Below are 22,115 nucleotides of genomic sequence, written 5' to 3'. Positions count from 1 at the left end.
TATGTCCCCAGTTCTTTCTTTTTAAAATATTTTTAGATTTATGTAATTTTCATGTGTATGAGTGTTTTGCTTGTATGTATGTATATACACAACATGAGTGCCTGGTATCTGGGGAAGTCAGAAAAGGGCACCAGGTCATCAGAAATTGGAGTTGCCCATGGTTATGAACCACCACATGGGCACTGAAAACCAAACTCGAGTCCCTCTGCAGGAGCTCAAGTGCTCTTAGCCCCTTAGCCAGTTCTACAGCCCTGTTCCCAGTTCTTTCTAGACAGAGACAATTAATTGTTATTAGGGTCTATTTCTGAAGGGGGGGTCTTTCCATTAATTCATTTTTAAAGAAAACATACAAAGCGATGGGCTTCCTTGAGGTATTTTCATTCACTTATATCATATCATTCTCATTAATTTTTTTCCTCCTCCACCCTTCCTTGTGCTTCCTGCCTTTCTGACTGAGTCTCTTCCTTCCCCCAGGGAGCTCCCTCTTCCACTTACCATAGTCCCTTAAGATTCCCTTGCTATTTTATATTCTATACCCAAACTCACACATACATGCACAAATGTTTATAATGTAGACTCCATGTATAAGAGAAAACATTTAGCATTTGTCTTCCTAAGTTTGTCTTATTTCACTTAACATAATAATATGCAGTAATCAAATTTCCTGCAAATGTGATTTCATTCTTCAAGATTTACCCTTTCATCATGTATATATGTGTGTGGTGCATGTAAGTGCACACACATGCAAGCATGCATGTGAACACATGCAAGCACATGCATGTGAATAGCTGCCCAAGGAAGCCAGAGGTGTTCGAGTCCCCTGGAGCTGAAGTCACAGGTGGTGATAAGCTGCCTATTGTGGGTGCAGGTGATGAAAGGCAGCTCCTCTGCAAAAGCGGTACATTCTCGTAACTGCAGAACCATCTTTGTAGCCTCAATTTAACTGCTCATTATCAGTGTCTCATATAACTGACTAGAGTCTCTCTATGAAAGTATAAGCAAGCACAAATGCACATGCTTCTCATCCTTCAAATTAACCTAGTATATGAACAATTCTATACCTTACTAGTTCTAGTTAGTGACAACCTTATCTCAGAACTTAAATCAAAAGCCACAAAAATATACTTGACTGTACTTCAAAAGATACTATTGAGCCATGTATTGTAGTGCACATCTTTAATCCCAGCACTCAGAGGCAGAGGCAGGCAGAACTCTGTGAGTTTGAGGCCAGCCCAGTCTACAAAGCAAACTCTAGGATAGCCAGAGCTACACAGTGAGACAATGTCTCAAGAAGACAGATGGAGAAGGAGGACGAGGAGAAGGGAGAGGAGGCAGAGGAAGAAGAGGAAGAGGAGGAGGAATTGGGGATGTAGCTCCGCAGCAGTGGAGTACTCACTGGCTTGTGTGAGGCGCTGGATTTGATATCTAGCAATGCCCATGAACACAAACAGAGACATGTACACAGAAAACAAAGAGAGAACAAGCAGAGAGGGATTTCTCCAACTCATATACTTGACATGGAACTTCTATCAAACATACAGAAGAATTCTAAAAACTCAACAGTAGAAAGTCAACCCAGTTAAAGATGGACGTAAGATCTCAATCTTGTATTAACTAGCAAATATCTCAAGGTTTACAGCTGACTAAAAGGGGAGCAGGAAAAATAGCTCCTTTGGCAGACTGCTAGTCTAGCCTGCACAAAGACCTGGGCTCAATCCTCGGCACTTCATAACCATATTCAATGGTGCATGCCGGTAATCCTAGCACGAAGGAGATGAAGACAGGGGATCACAAACTCAAGGTCAATCTGGGCCATCATTGAATGCATGAGACCCTATCTCCAAAGAAAAATGCAAAAAGATATATTAAAAAAACAAAACTCTTGGCCTAGCGATGGTGGCTCACGCCTTTAATCCCAGCACTCAGGAGGCAGAGGCAGGTTTGGTCTACAGAGTGAGTTCTAGGACAGGCAGGTACTTGGAGAAACCCTATCTTGAAAATACAAAAACAAACAAACAAAAAGAACCATTCAAAAACCTTTAGTCATTGGGGAAATGAAAAGAAAAGCCACAATGATATACTGAATTGCCATCTTAAGGGGAAAAAAGGCAGCAACCAGAGCTTAGGATATACCTCACTGGAAGAATACCTGCCGACTAGGACACAAGTGGTCCTGGGAGTCATTGCCAGCACGGCAAAAATTTTTTTTTTAAAGTCAATAACGAGACTTTGTGAAGGTACAGGAGAAATATAGAGAAAGTGGAATACTACTGTTGGTACAATAAGGCAGCTGTTTGAAAACCAAGCGAATCTCCTCAAAGGGTTCAACTAGTTTCCATTATGGGCCAGCAATTCCCCTCCCAGGTCTTTCTCAAAGAAAAATGAAAGAAAAACTTGCACGTGAATATTCATTGCAGTGTTATTTATAAAAGCCATCAACCCATGAGCAGATAAGTAAGAGACAAATATACATACAATATTATTCCCTTTTAAGGCCAAAAAAAAAGAAAATGAAAGACCAATAAATGTTTAAACACAGATGAACATCACACACATTATGCTAAGTGAAAGATGTGAGGAAGCACACAGTACATGACACAATTCAATTCAATGAAATGCCAGGCAAAGCCTTAAACACATTATGGGCTGCCTAAGGTCAGACAGCAGGGGTGGAGCTATGCACTGATACTAAAAGGCACAGGTTTGGTTTTTTTTTTTTTTGAGATGACAAAAACAATCTGGACTTAGGTGGTGATAATGGCTGCATGAGTTTGAAAACAAACCAACCACAACTCATTGAACTGTATACTTAAACATAAAAGCTATCCCGTCAGTGTTAGCGGACACTTTTAATCCCAGCACTCAAGAGGCAGAGGCAGATGGATCTCTGTGAGTTCGAGGTCAGCCTGGTCTACAGATCAGATTCTAGGACAGTCAGAGTGGAACACAGAGAAACACTGTCTAGAAAAAACAAAAACAAAAAAAGCAAAAATGAGAGAGGAGAGAGAGATTGATTGATTTTGGTTTATATATATATATGGGTGTTTTGCCTACATGTATGTCAGAGGGATGGAGGCCAGGAGAACAAGGCCCTCTGAATTGACTAAGTAAGGCACATATGAGCTCACACAGACTGAAGCAGTAAGCTTGGGGTCTGTTTTTGTTTGTTTGCTTGTTTGTTGAGACAGGGTTTCCCTGTAGCTTGGAGCCTGTCCTGGAACTTGCTCTTGTAGACAAGGCTGGCCTTGAACTCACAGAGATCTGCTTGCCTCTGCCCCTAGAGTGCTGGGATTAAAGACCTGTGCCACCACCGCCCAGCTGCCTGCTTGGATCTGTACCAGGTCCTCTGCTATCAGCTTCGTGTTTTGATGGGGCTCCTGACTGGGAGAACTAGTGTATCTCTGGCTCCTGGGCCTGCTCTTGAGACTTTTCCTCCTGTTGGGTTGTCATGTCCAACTTTGATATGATAGTCTTTGCTTCATCTTTTTATATTTTATTTTGCCATGTTTTGTGGTTATCTCTTAGAAGCCTGTTCTTTTCTAATGAGACAGAAAGGGAACAGATCCAGATGGAAGGGGAGGAGGGAGGAACTGGAAGGAGTACATAGAGGGAAACTATAATCAGGATATATTGTATGAGAAAAGAACCTATTTTCAATTTTAAAAAAAGGCTTGTTTTAGTTTATGTGTGTGGGTGTTTTTATTTTGGTAAAATACATGTAACACGGAGGGTGTGGTGGCGCATGCCTTTAATCCCAGTACTTGGAAGGCAGAGGCAAGCAGATCTCTGTGAGTTGGAGGCCAGCCTGGTCTACAAGAGCCAGGGCAGGCTCCAAAGCTACACAGAAAAACCCTGTCTCAATCCCCCCAGCCCTCTCCCCGCCAAAACAACAAAATATATGTAACATGAATTTTAAGCACTTTTAAATATATTTTATTTTTTGAGACATGGTCTCATTATGTAGCTCTAGAACTCAGTATGTAAACCAGGCTGGCCTCAAATTCACAGAGATCTGCCTGCCACTGACTCCCAGGTTCTGAGATCAAAGGTGTGTTCCACCACTGTACCCAATAATTAGAGAAGGTTGTGAGCCACCATGTAGGTGCTGGTAACAAAACCAGGGTCCCCTGCAAGAGCAACAAGTGCTCAAGTTCTCTTAGCCACTGAACTATCTCTAGTCCCATGAAGTATGTTTTTTAATTGGTAAAATTGTATGAATTATAAAATAAATCTCCATAAAGCTGCTGAAAACTAACATATTGTCAAGATTTTCCATTATCAGTACATTATATTTTTCTACATAGTGGTAGTCTTCCATCTTATGGATAAATCATAAATAATTTATCCAGTTCTCTTCTGATGACTTTTATATTTTCTCTTTTAATGTTAAAATATTATAATAACTAATTTTATGTCGTTTATGTTTGGGAGTGATCTGCAGGATAAAAATCAGAGGAATGGGAGCGGAAGAGATGGCACAGTAGTTAAGAAACTAACCAGAGGACCCAGGTTCAATTCCCAGCACCTATTTTTTTTTTTTTTTTTTTTTTTTTTTTGCTTTTTCGAGACAGGGTTTCTCTGTGGTTTTGGAGCCTGTCCTGGAACTAGCTCTTGTAGACCAGGCTGGACTCGAACTCACAGACATCCGCCTGCCTCTGCCTCCCAAGTGCTGGGATTAAAGGCTTGCGCCACCACCGCCTGGCTGAATTCCCAGCACCTATACTGCAGCTCACAACTGTCTGTAACTCCAGTTCTAGGAGATCTGAAGCCCTCTTCTGGCCTCTGTGAGATCAGGCAATGCAAGTGGTGACATACATACAAGGCACTCATACATATATACTCATACACATGAAATAACATAAAACATTTTCTAATTGAGGCATGTAATTCTGGGTCACCAAGTATGCATATATTTAAATTTTTAATCTACATTACTAAATTTACCTCCAAAGGGATGATACCAACTTGTACAGATTAGTGCTCAATTCATACCAACAAAAATTTTGATTTCTAGTGTTCCCATAATGTCAACAGTGCATTATCAAACTTTTGCACGTTTTCCAGTTTGGAACGTAAAAAGTGTTTCTCTAGGGATATGGCCCCTGGTAGGCTGCCGGAAGATAGCCTGCCAGCATACAGGCAGCACTAATTGGACTCAGTGGGTTATTTAAAGAAAAGAAACATGGAGTTGGGAGCGGGATGTGTTGGGGGTCTAGAAGGAGTTGGGGTGAGGTAATAGGTTGGATATGATCAAAATGTGCTGTATGTATACACCTATGCACAGACGGGGGTGTATCTCAATGTACTTTGCTACAGGTTTTAGACAGACTGTTTCTATGTAGCTCGAACTGGCTTCAAACTCATAATACTACTGCCTCATTATCCTGAGTGCTGGATTACAGGCATGTGCCACTGAGCCTGGTTTCAATACAGTTTTAACTCTCATTTCCATTCTCTTTCTGTGTCTCTGTTTTTCCTGACATAATCTTTCTATGTAGCCCTGCATGTCCTGGAACTCATTCTGTAGACCAGGCTGGCCTAGCACTAAGAGCTCTGCCTGTCTCTGCCCCGCAAGTGCTGGAATTAAAGCATCCAGTTTATATTTCTATTTTCATGGTGAGGCAGCATCATCTTATAATGCATCGATGCATTTATAATACTTCCTTTGCATATACCCTGTTAGTTTTCCAACTGTACAGTTTTCCTGTTTCTTTTTGGTTTTTCGAGACAGGGTTTCTCTGTAGCTTTGGAGCCTGTCCTGGAGCTGGCTAGTTCTTGTAGACCAGGCTGGCCTCGAACTCACAGAGATCGGCCTGCCTTTGCTTCCCAAATGCTGGGATTAAAGCTGTGTGCCACCATTGCCCGGCCAGTTTTCCTGTTTCTTATTGACCTCTAGGGCTTGATTACAGACTGAGGAAAAAGGGGTTTGTAATATGTACTGCAAATTGTTTCCATTAAGTGAAATTGCTTACGGTGCTTTTTGTTATGCAAAAGTTTCAGATTTTTCTCCAATGTTTTATTGAAACATTATTCATACTGTATACTTTACCCATTTATACAGCTCAGTGGTTGTCGGTATATTCGGAGCATGCACTTACCATGTGCATTATCAGCAACTTTATTTTTCATTAGCCCAGTAAGATGGCAGGTACCGCAGAACAGCCATACCTCCCACTGGACTCCCAAACCTTTCAATTTCTGTAGACTTGTCTATCCTGGACATTTTCTATAAAAAGAATCACTTAATATTCATTCTCTCTCTCTCTCCCCTTGCCCAATGCCTGTGCATGAGCGTGCGTATGTGTGTGTGTGTGTGTGTGTTTGTGCGTGCGTGTGTATGTTGTTTATATTTGTGTGAGAGGATGCACTTGCCCATAGAGGCACATGCGGACGCCAGGAGTTGATTTTGTGATGTCTTCCTCAATTGCTCTCCATCTTAATTTTGGAAGACAGGGTCTCACTCAACCCGGAGCTCATGAGTTGGCTAGGTGGCTAGTCAATGAGCCCCTGGGACCCACCTGCCTCTGCCTGCCAGCATTGAGGTGGGGTTACAGATGCATGTTGCCACACCTGACTTAATATGTGGTCTTTCGTATCTGGCCACTGGATACCAAGCATTATCTTCTCCTATTCCATGGTGGTAACATCTGTAATAAAATAAGGGATTTTTGCTTTGTCTTGATTTTAATATTTTCTTTTTTCTTTGGGCATTTGATGCCATGTTAAAGAAGACTTTGCCCAACCCAAGGTCATGAAGATTTTAAATATTTTCTTCTAAAAATTCTGAAGTTTCAGCTCTCACTCTCACATTTACTTCTATGATACATTTTTTGTTGTTTTGGTTTTGTTTTGTTGAGACTGGCCCTTAAGTAGCCCAGGCTGGCCTCAAATTTACCACGTAGCCAAGGCTGGATGACCTTAAATTCCTGATCTCCTCTTGCTTCTACTTCTCAAGTGCTAGGATTATAGACATTTATCACCACTCCTGACTTAGTACTATTATACATTTTGAATTCATGGCTGTGAATGGTATACTACAATGAAGGTAGACACTACATAGAAAACAGCAGTCCTGAAAGATTAGCTTAGCAACAGTGTAGCCATCTTCTTGTCCATAATTACTCCCCATGATGCTCACATAGTAAAAATCACTGAATGATGAACTTTTTAGACAATATTTCCAGGGCTGGAAAGATGGCTCTACATTTAAGAGTGGTGTCTGCTCCGGCAGAGGATCCAGGTGAGGTTCCCAGCACCGACATGGAAACTCATGACCATCTGGACCTCAAGTTCCAGAGGATCCAACACCATCTTCTAGCTTCTTTGGGCACATAGGCAAACACTTATACACATAAAATAAACCTTTATAAAAATATAAAATATTCCCACAGTTAAGTATTTTATGTAGTATAGCATTCTTCTATATCATTTAGTGAGTTTAATAGGTAGTTCTTGAAGAAAAATAAGAAATATAAATAGCCAATAAGTATTTTTAAAAGTGTTCAACATCATTGCCATTAGGGAAATAGAAATTTTAAACTGCTCTAAGATTCTATCTTACTCCAGTCATAACTAACATCAAAGAAACAAATGACAACAAATTCACTGCAAGTAGGAGTATAACTTGGTAAAGCAACTGTGGAAATCAATGTGGAAGTTTCTCAAAAAAAATTAAAAACAGAATTAGCATATGACACAGCTCTAGCACTCCTGGATATATACCTAAAGGACCCAGTCAGCAGAGACACGTGTACCCATGCTTACAGCAGCCTTATTCACAACAGCTATGGAGTAGAAATAGTCTAGATGTGTATGAAAAAAATAGTTTAAAATGCAATGTAGGGCTGGGGAGATAATTCAACAAAGTGCTTGTCAAGCAGCTATGAGGACCTATGTTTCCATTCACAGCACCCATGCAAGAGCTTAGTGACAGCACAGGTCTGTAACAGTGCTGAGGGTTAGGGGATAGAGAAAGGCAGACATCAGGGGCTCACTGACTAGTCAGTCTAGCTTAAATGACAAGTTTCAGGTTCAGTAACCCTGTCTCAGGAAAGATGGAGGGCCAGTGAGCTGGCTCAGTGGATAACGGCGCTTGCCGCCAAGCCTGATGACCTGAATTTGAACCCCAAATCCACATGGTAGGAGAGAAGCAACTCCTCTATGCTGTCATTTGGCCTCCACACATGAATACATCTGCACAGAAAAGAGACAAAGTAAGCTGGAAAGTGAAAGAGGAACACACTCAGTGGTGACCTCTGGCTTTCACACACGCACACACAAGTGTGGTCCTGATGCAAATGGAGTTCTGATTCATCTCTAAAGCCAAAAATAATTATGACATTCACAAGGAAACGGATGGAACTGAAATTATCGTTAAGTGAAATAAGCCAGAGTCAGGAAAACACATATCACGATTTTGTGTGTGTGTGTGTGTCTATGTGTGTGTATGTCTGTGGACGTGGGGGGGGGGAGTAGACAGAATGGGGACAATGTTGAGGAAGGGGACGGTCATAATGAAATAAAATGAACGAGGGAGTGCATATAAGCAAGGCACATGACACACATAAGAAAGTGGCACAACGAAATAAATGGATGAGCGATCAATGTGGGCTGCTGAGATGGGTCAGCTGCAAAGTCTGATGACCAGAGTCAGCTTCTCAGGATGCAGAGGGTGGAAGGAGAGAACTAACTCACACAAGCGCCCCTCCCCCTGATAAATAATGTGAAAAGCAAAATAGTCTTTAAAGTGACAACGAAACCAATTTCTTTGCATGCTAAACAAAATATTAACAAATGATTGCCTTTTAACTTATATCTTCTGAATTTTCAGTTAGAAAGCACAGGATAACTCTAAAGAAATCCTATGGTTTCTTAGAATACATTTCTAGGTTCCCATGTTTTACATTGTAGTCTTTGACCCATTTACAATTTAGTCTAGATATAAATCCAACTTGTTGCAGTCTCTAAACACTTGTCAATCATAATTTACTGAATAGCCCATTTTTACCCACTGAGAAGAGATGCCATCTTCATGTCGTATTCAAAAACAATAACAATGGGAGAGTAATTGTGCAGAAACAGACAAGCAAATAAGATGGAGAGAGTGAGCCTAATGTTTTTTTTTTTAGGTAGAAGCTTTTCCTCCCAAGCACTGGATGAGACAGTAGTCTCACTATGTATGCCAGGCTGACCTCTAAGTCACTATGTAACCCAGCTTTATCTTAAACTTGCAGGTTTCCTCCTGGCTTAGCCCCTGAGTACTGGGATTACACATCCACACACCACACAATCATCTCACTTTTCCATGCTCACTGTTCAGCATTTACCTTGATTTTTAGAACTAACCTTGGCCATTTGTATACTCCCCCCAAAAAAATCAGACTTCGTGTAGATTTTCAGATATTTTTAAAGCAAGCTCTAAGGAGTACTTTCTCATAATTGGAAAAAATCTGAGTACCCTGATATATATCTGCTACCCCAGCACTTGAGAGGCAGAAATAGAAGGACTGTCATAAGATCAAGGCCAGACTGGTCTATGCAGTAAGTTCTTAGGTAGACAGGGCTACACAGTAAGACCTTGTCTTTAAAAAAAGCAAAATAAATCCTTCATATCTGTAGATATTCTGCTCTTTTATTTATGACCATATTCTTGTGACTTTACCCTTTTATGTTCTTGACTAGGTTTATTTACCTATTTTTTCACAATAACATTTATTTTCCCTATCTTTCATTTTGTTTTATAGTTCATTGATAAATGATGTTTTTTGATACAAGGTCTCACTATGTATTCCTGCCTGGCCTGGAACTTACTATGGAGACCACACTGGCCAAAAACTCAAGAGAGATTTGCCTGCCTCTGCCTTCCTGAAGGCTCAGATTAAAAGCTTGCACAACACCTGTCAGGGTTTTTGTCTTTAATATTAGTTTTTGAGATATGATCTCATTATGTGGCCTAGGCTGATATCAAACCAATGATCTTCCTGTCTCTGCCTAAGACCTGGCATTATAAACAGGTACCACAACACCTGGCTTTTTAAATTCTTTTTTAAATATAATATTTATATTAATTCTCTGAGAATTTCATATACACATATAATGTATTCTGCTCATATTCAGCCTCCCTCCTCCTCCCCATAACTCCTTCCATATTTACCCCCATCTACAACCCCCTCCAACTTCAAGTCCCAAGAGATGTCTTCTGACCTCTACACAGAAGCTTAGGCAGACATGACTCTCTGCCTCCCACATACACTGAAAATTAATTAAAATTTAACTAAAACCAAAACACTACCAAAAATAAAAGACACAAAATAACATGCTGACAAGGACACAGAGGAAAGAGAACTTGTAAATACTGTTGGTGGGATGAAAACTAACGGAATACAATAGCAAGAGTCCTCAGAATACTAAAAATAAATCTATCATACAACCCATTTGTACCACCTTTTGGAATGGCCCAAAGGGAATTAAATTAGCCTATCAATGAAATACCTGCATTACCATTTCTCGCTACATTATTCTCAACACCCAGACAAGATTTCTAACAATAGATAATGGATATAGAAAATAGTGTAAATAAAACATGGATTACTATTCAGCTAAAAGAGAATAAAGCCAAACATCTACAATAAAATGATAGTGGAAGGCATCATGTTACATAAAATAAGCCAAGGAGACAAATACCACATATTTGCTCATATGCAGAATCTTTTCAAAAGCTAATCAGCTGTTTTTTGGTTGGGAATTAAATCCAGTGCCCTATTTATTTGTGTGTGTGTGTGTGTGTGTGTGTGTGTGTGTGTGTGTGTGTGTGTGCCTGTGTGTATGTATGTGTATGCATCAAGACCAGAAGGCAACTTCAAGTGTCACCTTTAGGAACACCATTCACCTCCTTTGAGATAAGGTCTCTCATTGGCCAGGAGCTCACTGCTTGGGCTAGACTGGCTGACCAGCAAGCCCTAAGGACTCACCCATTTTTGACTCCCCTAGTGATGGAATTACAAGCTCAGGTCATCATACCTGGCATTAAATTCTTTAAAACAAATTTTGTCTTTCATGATTTGAGAGGGTTGATTTTCTAATATATTATATTAAAATTTTACTTTGATCATTAAAATTCTTGGTACCCTCTTTAAATTTTGTACTCAAAGTGAGTATCTGCTTTTCTCCCCCTAGCCTGGTTCCTATAATTCATTCTTAAAAGTGATATTAGCAGGAACTGGAGAAGCTGTTCAGTAAAGACCACTAACTGTTCTAACAAAGGACTAAGTTTGCTTCAGAACATCCACATGGCAGCTCACAAGTGTCTGGACCTCCAGTTCCAGGAGATCTAATACCCTCTTCTGGCCAGCACAGGCTTGTACAAATATGTATTGCACATAAACTTATTCAGATTCATACAAATAACTTTTTAAAAAGAGAATTTATTTTTAAACTAGTATATTGAGCTGAGTGTAGAGACATATGTCTGTAATCCCAGCAAATGAGAGGCAGAGGCAGGCAGATCTCTGTGAGTTCAAGGCCAGCCTGGTCTACAGAGTTGGTTGTAGGACTAGAGCTACATAGTGAGACCTTGTCTCAAGAAAACAAAAAATAAAAATAAAGTGGTATGCTCTTTTCTTTTCTCTTTATGTTTCTATATGCTTTCCAAATTGTACTTAGAAAGTATAGATTACTTTGATGTTTCGAAAAAAATAATTTTGGTTTTTGCTTTTTAAATGAGACTGGGTCTTGCTTATCCCACACTGACTTCAACCTCACTCATTTTGTAGCCAAGGATGATCTTGAACTTCTAATCCTCCTGCCTCTACCACCCTGCTCAGGTTTACATAGTGTTGAATATCAAACCCAGGGTGCCATGCATGACAACTAGTTATTCTACCAAATGAGCCATATTCCCCAGCGTGTGAAAAAATAATATTGAAAAAAAGTCCCAAGACTCACTCAATGAAGTTCCTTGTGCTTTCACCGTGGGGCTTGCAGGAAACAAAAACTAGAGTGTGGATGGCCCTGCAGTTCCGAATGGCTTGCACCACTTGGTAATCTGAAGGAGTAAACACCTTGTTAATGTACTTAACCCACCGTTGTCCATTATTCCAAAGTTCATGCTGAGCAGGACTGCTAAGGAATGGAGGAGAAGCTGCTTCAGGGCTACCTCACAGGAAGCCCCTTAGCCTGGGATGGGAATAAAGACAGAGAACTGGTGGGCACTGCGAGGAACACCCAAGTTGCCCTCCCTCCTTACGCAGTCCAGCACGGGCAGGGTTGACCACAGCAACGGTTAACTTCTCATCTTTCTGAGACTTTAACAACTGTGGCAAAATCTTCTCTGCTCTACCAGCATGAAACTCACAGTTGGTGACACCTGTGGAAGAGAGGAGCATGTGACATCATAACTTGAAGCCAACAAATGGGAAGCTTCAGGTTTACCGAACTACATAGCAGCCAGGCTCCTGCCATTCCTGTTGGTTCTAGTGGACCTCTGAACAGCACAGAAAGCAATGCGCTTGGAGCTGCTGCAAGCCCTTTCCCTGGGAAAGTCTGGATGAGCCTTTCAGCTGAAGCCACCAGATACACGGCATGGAAGAAGTATCTCCACCACAGCAAAAACCTTGATCTTCACTCGAGTCCTCGTCCTGCTCCCTCACTAGTTTTCACCTGGTGTCTCGAAAACTGTCTGCAAGTCTGTAATTGCAGCACCCGCGGGTTAGGCAAAGAAAGAGAGAAGGCATTCAAGGCTAGCCTGGGCTGCACAGAAAAATAAATAGATAAAAGAATTGTCTGGAAGTAGAATAAAGGAAAGAAGACAAACTCTTTTCCATATTGCAATTTGTCATTTTATTTAAACAAAGGTTCTATTTAAAAACTGCAGCTTTGTTTTATTTTGTTTAAAACAGGGCCTCACCATGTAACCCTGGATGGCTTTGAAGTCCCTATGTAGATCAAGTTGGCCTTGAACACACAGAAATCCGCCTGACTCTGCCTCTGTCTACTGATTGCTAGAAGTAAAGGTGTTCACTGCAATGCCAGGCCAAAATTCTACATTTGAAACCTACTGCATTAGGCTCTGATACTCAGGGTCCAATGTAGCGCATGTTCTTCTCTTATATACCCCATTTCCCTTCCAAAAAACGAGGCTCATACTTCCCTTGGGCTCTTTATAGAATGTAAAAAGAAATAGTTATTAAGACGTCTTCTAGAAAACATCAAAATCCAAGTGCGGTACTCTAGCGCTCTGCCTCCCTATAAGCTGGGGATACAATATGTTTCCCTTTGCCTAGAAACAACTGCATTTCTGTTTGGTTTCGCAATGCTGGTAATGGACCTCTGGCTCTCACACATGCTAAGCAAGCAGTCTGCCACTGAGCTACAGCTGCAGCCCCTCAACGACATTTCCTTTACTTCTCCCCAGAATCAGATTTAGGTACCATTGAAGGCTGCAGTCCACCTGGCGTCCTGTACGGCCTGCTCCACCAGTTCAATGCCAAGGACCTGGGATGCACGCTGAGCCAGAGAAAGGCCAATCACACCTGGAGAAGTAAGAAATAAGAGGAAATGACTTTTGTGTTTTAAACCAACATGGTTATACTTAGACCATAAACCAACATGGTTATATTTAGACCATCAACACTATCTCCCCTGCCACCCTCACAAAGGCCCTAAGTTATAGGCAGATGGTGTTTGAGAGCTAGACAACACACAGACTCTTCCTAAAGCCTCCACTTGCCTGTTCCACAGCAAATGTCAAGGAGGATGGTACTGGAGTTCACTCCACTCAGCTCCCCAATGGTCTGGTACAGCAATTCTGCGCCAGAGGTATTAATCTGGAAGAAGGCATCTGGAGAGATGCAGATCTTCAAACCCAGAAGATCTTCAAAGATGTGGGGTTCCCCAAACAGGAGCTGGTAGGGGGACTGCTGATGGCTGCAACGGGTCATGGTGCTAGGACAGAATAAAGGAAGACAGCATTTTAGAATGGCAGACCTTTCTGCCTCTTACTGCTTGGTTGGAAGGGGCATCCCAAGCCTCTCAGCTGGAAGACACAGCTTGCTCACCACGGCCCTGAGACTTCTGCTCGATCTCCATTCTTGAGGGATGAAGGTGCATGTGCACACTCCCATTGTACATTCGCTTTGTTTTGATTGTGAAAAGTTAAAAGCTACCATACCCCACTTAACTTTTCTAGTCTAGCCTGGGCTCCCAGATGTGGCTGGTGTGTGAAAGCCAGGTCTAACTAGCCTGCACCTCCACTCTCAGTAGCCCACCATCAGCAAAGTACAAAGCCAGGCTTATGGCAAGCCTGCAGCCATAGGAGGCATTCCGGCTGGCATACCTTTCCTGGAAATAGAGTGAAGTCAGTTCACAAACAGCTCCAGGGCCTTTAGTGAAAAAGTCCTTCAAGGTCAACTTCTGAACACACAGTTCCTCCTGCCCAGAACATGAACTCGTGAGTCAAGCAAAGATTCATCCCTGACACATTCTCTTGCCGATAGCTACAATAGTCAGCCGAAGCAGTCACACAAGAAGACACATTTCTCAAATTCTATTATAAATAACACTTAGCATAAAGCAATGTTCTGCAGGGCAAAATCAACAACAACAGGCTATTTTCACATCTCAGTCAAAGCGCGGCTTGGCTTCTCAGCTTTTGACAAATCTCATACAATAGAACTGGCACTTTCTCTAGTTTGAGCCTCTAATAGTTCTCCAGAGAAAGTGTGAGTAATTCTTATAAACAAGAAGCTAAACTAAGCTCCTGTCCCATCGTGCACAGAAAATAACCTTTCAAATTCCTTCATACTTCTCCACTTTTGCTCTCCCAAACACCCACTCAAATATCACCTCAGAAGATGTGAGTCCTAGAAGAAATGAACCAGGAAACAGAAGAAAAATAACGTGGTGGGCTGGCAAGATGGCTAAGGGGGTAAGGCTTTAAAAGCCATCAAACCCAATGCCCTGAGTTTACTCCCTGGGACCCATAGGATGGAAGGAGAGAAACGGCTCATGCCAAGTTGTTCTCTGACATCCAATTAAATGTAAAAGGAAAATAATGAACATGGTAAATAATGAACTTCCCTTTTTTCTGACTACAGAACATATTAGAATTCTAATACTGCTAATCACTATAGACAAGCTTGGCATACAGACACAGGTTACAACCAAGTCAGAGCTACAGAATTTTAAACACCAGGCCAGGAATCAAAGGATTCAGGGTCAAATCCTAGCTTTGTAGTTTCCTGACTCTAACCTTCCATGGGACTATGCCTCCATTTGGCATTCTATCAAATGAGGACGGCAACAACTTCATAAACTGGTTGAGATAACTGACTACGTGTAGGGATGTTTCCATGTGAGATTATCTGGGCTGGCTGGGTTCTGCTCTTGTTGTTTTATCAACAGGATGCAAGCTGAGGTGATTTAGCAATGAGCAGCCTCAGTTGAGAAACTGCCTCCACAGGACTAACCTGTGGGCGTGTCTAAGGGGCATTTTCTCAATTGGTTGCTGTGGGAAAGCCCAGCCCACTATGGGCAGTGTCATCCCTGGGAAAGTGGTACTCAGGTACATAAGAAAGCAAACTGAAAGCTGCAGAGTAAGTTTTGTGGTTAAAAGCAGTTGTTGCCATTGCAGAGGACCTGGGTTCGATTTCCAGTGCTCACACAGTGGCTCACAACTGTCTGTAACTCCAGTCTCAGAGGATCCAAAGCCCTCTTCTGACCTTCCTGGGCACAGGCATATACATGGTGAATATACATACAAGCATATACTCATACACATCAAATATTTTTTTAAATCTCAAAATAAAAGCAAACTGACTAAGCGATAGGGAGCAAGCCAGTAAGCAGCATTTCTCCATGACCTCTGCTTCAGTTACTGCCGCCTAGGTTCCGGCCTTGAATTATTTCTCTGACTGCCAGTCAAGATAGACTGTGAGCTGTAAGGTAAAATAAATCCTTTCTTCCTCAAGTCACTTTTTGTCATGGTTTTTATCACAGAAACAGATAGCAAGCCAGAACACTGTCTGAAAGTGCTAAGTGCGTTACAAATGTAAAGCATAATCAGGAGAACTGTTAGGCTCGCCACTGTACGAGCAGAGTGTGCAAAGTATTTAGATTAGAAAAGTTAGACATGCAAATCTCTATGGGAATCGCTTCTGGATGCGGTAGAGTCTACTACTATGTGAAAATACTTGAGAGTCCATGTACAATAATTACCTTGGGTAACTTAACCACAATCTTTGTCATTTCATTATGCCAACAGTATGGTTAAATTATATTCTTACCAACGCCTCTTCATCCTCAAACCTGCCCGCTAACCTACACAAATATTCTGTGGATAAGTAGCTTTTGCTCTCCGCTCTAAAACTTTCAAAAGACCCAGGAGCATAGTAGAGTTACTACAGAAGTGGCTTCTTTTCCTGGTAGGCCTACCTGACTTAATCCCTGGGGATGAAAAGTGACGATAGCCATTGTGTGTCCTTGGCTATTGGTTCGAACTGTGAGCTCACGCCAGTGTCCACCTTCATGAAACAGAAGACAGGGTTCCACTGAAGACTGTCGAAGGAATACTTCATAGTACTAAGAAGAAACTGATGTTTTATATAGGCAGAAGGAACAAGTTCAATAGCTCATTATTCATTCTGGGTCATTGTTTGAGGCTGTACTATGCTCCCCAAAGTGTATGTGGTGAAGCCAGGACTATTACACAGAGAAAGCATGTCTTGAAAAACAAGAAAAAAATTCTCTGAACAACAAATGGAACAGTTACTGAGTAAGGAGAAAACAAGAGAACAAGAGAAAAAAATCTTTGCTAGCTGTGTATCTGACAGGAGATTAATATCCAGACTATATAACGAACTCAAATATTTTTCAAAAATCAAAGAATAGTCAAATGTACTAGACAGTTCTTAAAAATAAAAATGGCAAAAACCCCACACATATTTACAATGCTCAATATCCTTAGCCAGCACAGAAATGTAAATTAAAAATACACTGAGACTCTACCTCACCCCCATCACCATAGTTATCAGCAAGAAGACCAACAACAAATGCTCTCAGGGACGGGAAGACTTAAACACTTTGGTGGGAGTATAAATTCATGCTGCCACTTGGAATTCAGTATGGTTCCTCAAAAACCTAAAAACAAAACTACCATTGTGATCTAGTTAGATCACAGCACAAGGTATCTGCCCAAAGGAATCCAAGTCAGCATAATGCAGAGATGACTGCACATCAATATTTATTGTTGTACTATTTGAAATAGTCCAAATGTGGAGCCAGACTAGATGTCCATCAGCATAGGGACAGACAAAAACAAAAAATGGCATATAATACACAATGGACTTTTATTTATTAAGATGTAAAGGAGAATGAAATATCATTTGCAAGAAAATGGATGGAAGGGGAGATTACCATATTAAACCAAAGAAGCCAGACCCAGAAAAGCAAATGTCATGCTTTCTCTCATATATATAAAAATTTAGATTTTTTAAATGCATGAAAGCAGAAGTGGGATCTATTTAAGAGATAGGGGAACCAGAGGGGGAAAGACGCACAATCCAAGTGAGCCAATTAAAAACTAATCTGATGATTGTATAAGGTCCTTCTGTTTATGTGTTGCTTCCATTGGTTGAATAAAGAAACTGCCTTGGCCTTTTGATAGGGCAGAACTTAGGTAGGTGGAGTAGACAGAACTGAATGCTGGGAGGAAGAAGGGCAGAGTCAAGATGCCATGGATCTCCTGCCCGAGATGGACACTGGTTAGAATCTTTCCTGGTAAGCCACGACCTCATGATGACATACAGATTATTAGAAATGGGTTGAATCAAGATATAAGAGTTAGCCAATAAGAGGCTAGAACTAATGGGCCAGGCAGAGTTTAAATGAATACAGTTTCTATGTGATTATTTCGGGTGTAAGGTAGCAGGGTGGCTGGGATGACAAGCAGCCTGTTCCTCCTGTTATAGATGATGACATCCCCTACCCACCACAACTTTCAATAGCTTCCCATTTCACTCACAATAAATGGTAAGGAACAAATGACCTCTCACTACACAATATGGCCTGTTAACTTCCACCTCATTGCCTACTATTAATAATTTTTCCTCCTTACTACCTAGTAAACATTCACCTGAGTATGTATGTTACTTTCTAAAGAAAGTTAGCCATATCCCAAATGCTCTTAGCAAGCCTTTGTGGGTATCAGGCACGCACACACACATGCACACACACATACACTCATAGAATTGCTCTTATCTAGCCTTTATGGCTACCAGACACACATACACACATATGCTGGAGAAGAGAGGCCACTTGTTGGTTCCCGCCTGCCCAGCTAGCTTAGACCTGAAATAATAACACAGAAACTGTATTAATTAGATCACTGCTTGGCCCATTAGCTCTAGCCTCGTATTGGCTAACTCATATTAATTTAACCCATTTAGCTCTAGCTTCTTATTGGCTAACTCATATTAATTTAACCCATTTCTATTAATCTGTATATTGCCATATAGCTGTGGCTTACTGAGTAAAGTTCCCAGTGTCTATCTCCGGCCATCCATGACTTCTCTCTGACTCCTCCTTCTTTCTCCCAGCATTCCGTTTAGTTTTCCCTGCCTACCTAAGTTCTGCCCTGCTCTGCTATAGGTTCAAAGCAGTTTCTTTATTCACCAACGGTATTCACAAAATACAGAGGGACATCCCATATCACACACGTAAGCAAAGCACTCATACACCAAAAAAAAGTAATGTTATAAAATAAACCAGACAAAAAGATGAGCTAGTGGCGGCATATGCCTATAATCTTGGCAGAACTGGGGAGATAGAAAGCTCAAGACTAGCCTAGGCTACATGGCAAGATCCAGTCTCAAAACTGAAAGAGGAACCTGAAAAGATACAAGGTTGATCACCCCATACAGTCCAGGAAAGGCTCATGCTTGCAGGTATAAAGTACTGTAGAATGGATGCAGGTAGTACTGTAATTTCTGCCCAGCCCACTGCTCCCTTACAGTGTATTCAATAAACTATTCTTTTTTTTTTCCGAGACAGGGTTTTTCTGTGGCTTTGGAGCCTGTCCTGGAAATAGCTCTGTAGACCAGGCTGGTCTCGAACTCACAGAGATCCGCCTGCCTCTGCCTCCCGAGTGCTGGGATTAAAGGCATGCGCCACCATCGCCCGGATAATAAACTATTCTTTCTAAAGAACAAGATACTGCAGAAGACAGTGATGTGATAAAGTACATGGCTAAAATCAGTGCTTGAGTAAAAATCTGAACACAAAACTGGGAAATAAGTGGTGCCTCTAATCCCATCACTTGGGAGAGTGGGGCAGAAGTATAAATCTGATGCCAGTCTGGAATACAGGCCAGCCTGAGCTACATGGAAAGACTGCACCAAAGTGGGGAAGTAAAGAGAAAGCTTAGCAGCTAAGAGCACCAGTTGCTCTTGGAGAGGACCCAGGCCCAATTCCCAGCACCCACATGGTGTCTCACAAACAGAACTCCCATCCCAGGGGATCCAATGACCTGTTCCGGCCTCCATGGGCACTAAGTACATGCAGTGTACAGCTATACATGCAGGCAAACACCCATACACATAAAATAATGATTGGATCTTAAAAGGAAAACAAATTCACCTCTTCATCTAACCAAGAATTTGCTCTATCTTGTGACCTTTTTCTATCATGTGACTGGAGGCTCTTTTCTCAGGAAAAAACTAAACCACCAAAGCACTAAACCTTTTATACAAACTACAAAATGAAGAGATAGATCCAGGAAGAGTCTAGGTAAGTCTGTAACACTAACAATAGGACCTCAGGTCTCCTTTGCATACAGGTAACTAGGCAGGAGATTTGAAGGTGATTCTTTGGAGAAAGTAATAGCCTTACATTATTGATCTTGACTAACAGAAACATGAGAGCTATCTGATGGAGGAAGGTCATTGGCTAATAAAGGAACTGCCTTGGCCCATTTTATTGGTTGAAAGATAGGTGGGAGGAGTAGGCAGAACAGGACGCTGGGAGGAAGAGGAAGTGAGCTCAGACTCGACAGCTCTCCTCTCGGGAGCAGATGCCTGAGAGAGACGCCATGCCCCGCTCCCGGCATGAAGCTCCGACCCAGGATGGACTAGGCTAGAATCTTCCCGGTAAGCGCACCTAGGGGCGCAACACAGATGATTAGAAATGGGCTAAATTAATATGTGAGAATTAGCCTAGAAGAGAATGGGCCAAGCAGTGTTTAAATGAATACAGTTTGTGTGTTGTTATTTCGGGCATAAGCTAGCCGAGCAGGCAGCCGGGGTGCTGGGGATGCAGCCCCGCCGCCCCTAATACTACAGCTATCCCTACAGTCACCAGAAGTGAACCCAAGAAACAGCGAACTCCCAACTGGCTTTTAAAATATCAACAACCAGCAAAGCTGAGTGAAGCCACCATGATAAAATACAAAACTAAAAAGGAAGAAATCCCAAAGGGGGGCAGATGTTAGAGAGATAGATGGATGGGTGAGTGCTATATTGCTAAAAACAATAAGATGCTAAAGTAACAGAATAATAAAAGAAAATCAGCAAATGGTTTGGCATTTAAGTCAAGAACTTCCCACAATGACAAAAAGTTGGAGAATATGATGCAAGAAAGTGCTAAAGGTTATAAAAGCAGCCAATGAACTCTAAGATTCAAAGAACAGGATACAGAGAAAGAAGAGAACAAGCCGGGCAGTGGTGGCACACACCTTTAAACCCAGCACTCAGGAGGCAGAAGCAGGTGGATCTCTGTGAGTTCAGGGCCAGCCTGATCTACAGAATGAGTTCCAGGACAGCTAGGGCTGTTACACCAAGAAACCCTGTCTCAAGAAACCAAAAAAAAGAATAGGAGAGAGAAGAGGAGGAGGAAGATGAAGGGAAGGAGAGGGAGAAAGAGAAGAGAACACAGAAAACAGAACAGATGGAGGTACTCAAAGAAATAAGAAAAGTCCCTACATTTTGAAGTATTAGTTTCCAGATGAACAAGGCCTAAGAACTGTCAGTACAATGAAATAAAGAATGGGCCACACGGTCATCAAATTCTGGGGATAAAGACAGTCTTCCCTAGTCAGTAATCCAAGCACTTGATAGGTAAAAGCAGCAGGATAGCCACAAGTTCACGATCAGACTGGTCTATGCAGTGAGTATCCAGACCAGCCAAGGTTACAGAGCAAGGCTTTGTCCCTCTCTACCCCAACCATCAAAGAAGGGAGGAAAGAATAGATAGGGTCCCTAAAAATGTCCAAGAAAGGAGGCATTACCTACAAAGGATCAAGATTTGTTAGACTCATTCACACTGCTGCCCAGATGGCCACGAAATACAGTCTGCACTCTTTACAAGGTCAAATGATTTCAAACCCCAAATTTTAAACCTACAAACATTTTCAGTCATCTCAGGGCAAAAAAAAGGGTTACATATAGACCTGTAAAAATCTAACAATTATGACCTAGATACCTTTCCTCAAGAAGATGAGGGAGATTGTACTCTAGACAAATGAAGGTGCAAACCAAGAAAGCAAGACAAGGCAAGCTATAAGAAACAGGAAAGACAAGACTGTTGGGTGTGGTGGTACAGAAATGTAAATGGCACTCAAGAGGCAAAGGCAGGACTGTGTCAAATTCAAGGCCAGCCTGGTCTCCAGAGGGAGGCACTGTCTTCAAACAGATAACAATGACAAAAGACAAGACTACACAGCAGTAAAAATTCCAAGGATGTGGGGACAGGGAAGATGGTTCAGTCAGTAAAGTGCTTGCCATACAATCATAAGGAATAGAGTTTTGGGTTCCCAGCACCCACAGAAAAGTGGGGTACAGCAGCAGCCACCTATAATCCTAGCACTGGCTTGGGTAATAGGAGGACTTCAGAGGCTGATTGGCCAGCCATCCTAACCAAGTAAATAAGCTCCAGGTTCCGTGAAAGAATCTGTCTCAAAAATTAAACTGGAGTATGATTAAGGAAGGTACCCAACATATACTTCTGGCCTCAACATGTACAGTGACAATATGCATGCATTCATAGGCATGTGTGCTTCTGTGTAGCAACTTCCAGAGACAAAACCCCCCATCTTGGAGAGAAGTTCATTAAAACACAGGATGTTAAAG

The 22,115-nt window shown here is 41.7% G+C and overlaps 1 protein-coding gene across 2 annotated transcripts in view; it reads right to left on the bottom strand.

The window, feature by feature from the left end:
• Positions 1–22,115, bottom strand: part of LOC121436711 (tRNA (uracil(54)-C(5))-methyltransferase homolog) — a 48,595-nt gene that overhangs the window by 2,843 nt on the left and 23,637 nt on the right. Inside the window, exons 8-13 of one of the 2 annotated variants that reach the window (XM_041636722.1) lie at positions 16,429–16,575; positions 14,333–14,427; positions 13,727–13,941; positions 13,428–13,529; positions 12,245–12,364; positions 11,944–12,043 (exon numbers count right to left, since the gene is read on the bottom strand). In XM_041636722.1, coding sequence (XP_041492656.1) covers positions 11,944–12,043; positions 12,245–12,364; positions 13,428–13,529; positions 13,727–13,941; positions 14,333–14,427; positions 16,429–16,575 — 779 coding nt within the window. The remainder of the gene's footprint in view (positions 1–11,943; positions 12,044–12,244; positions 12,365–13,427; positions 13,530–13,726; positions 13,942–14,332; positions 14,428–16,428; positions 16,576–22,115) is intronic. The other variant, XM_041636723.1, reaches the window with a different exon arrangement.

This window comes from Microtus oregoni, unplaced genomic scaffold (genome assembly GCF_018167655.1).
Source record: "Microtus oregoni isolate MIOR12 unplaced genomic scaffold, Mior012 000050F_002, whole genome shotgun sequence".
Lineage (NCBI taxonomy): Eukaryota > Metazoa > Chordata > Mammalia > Rodentia > Cricetidae > Microtus > Microtus oregoni.
The sequence above is the reverse complement of the archived record's forward strand: the minus strand, read 5'-3'. Positions and strand labels throughout refer to the sequence as shown.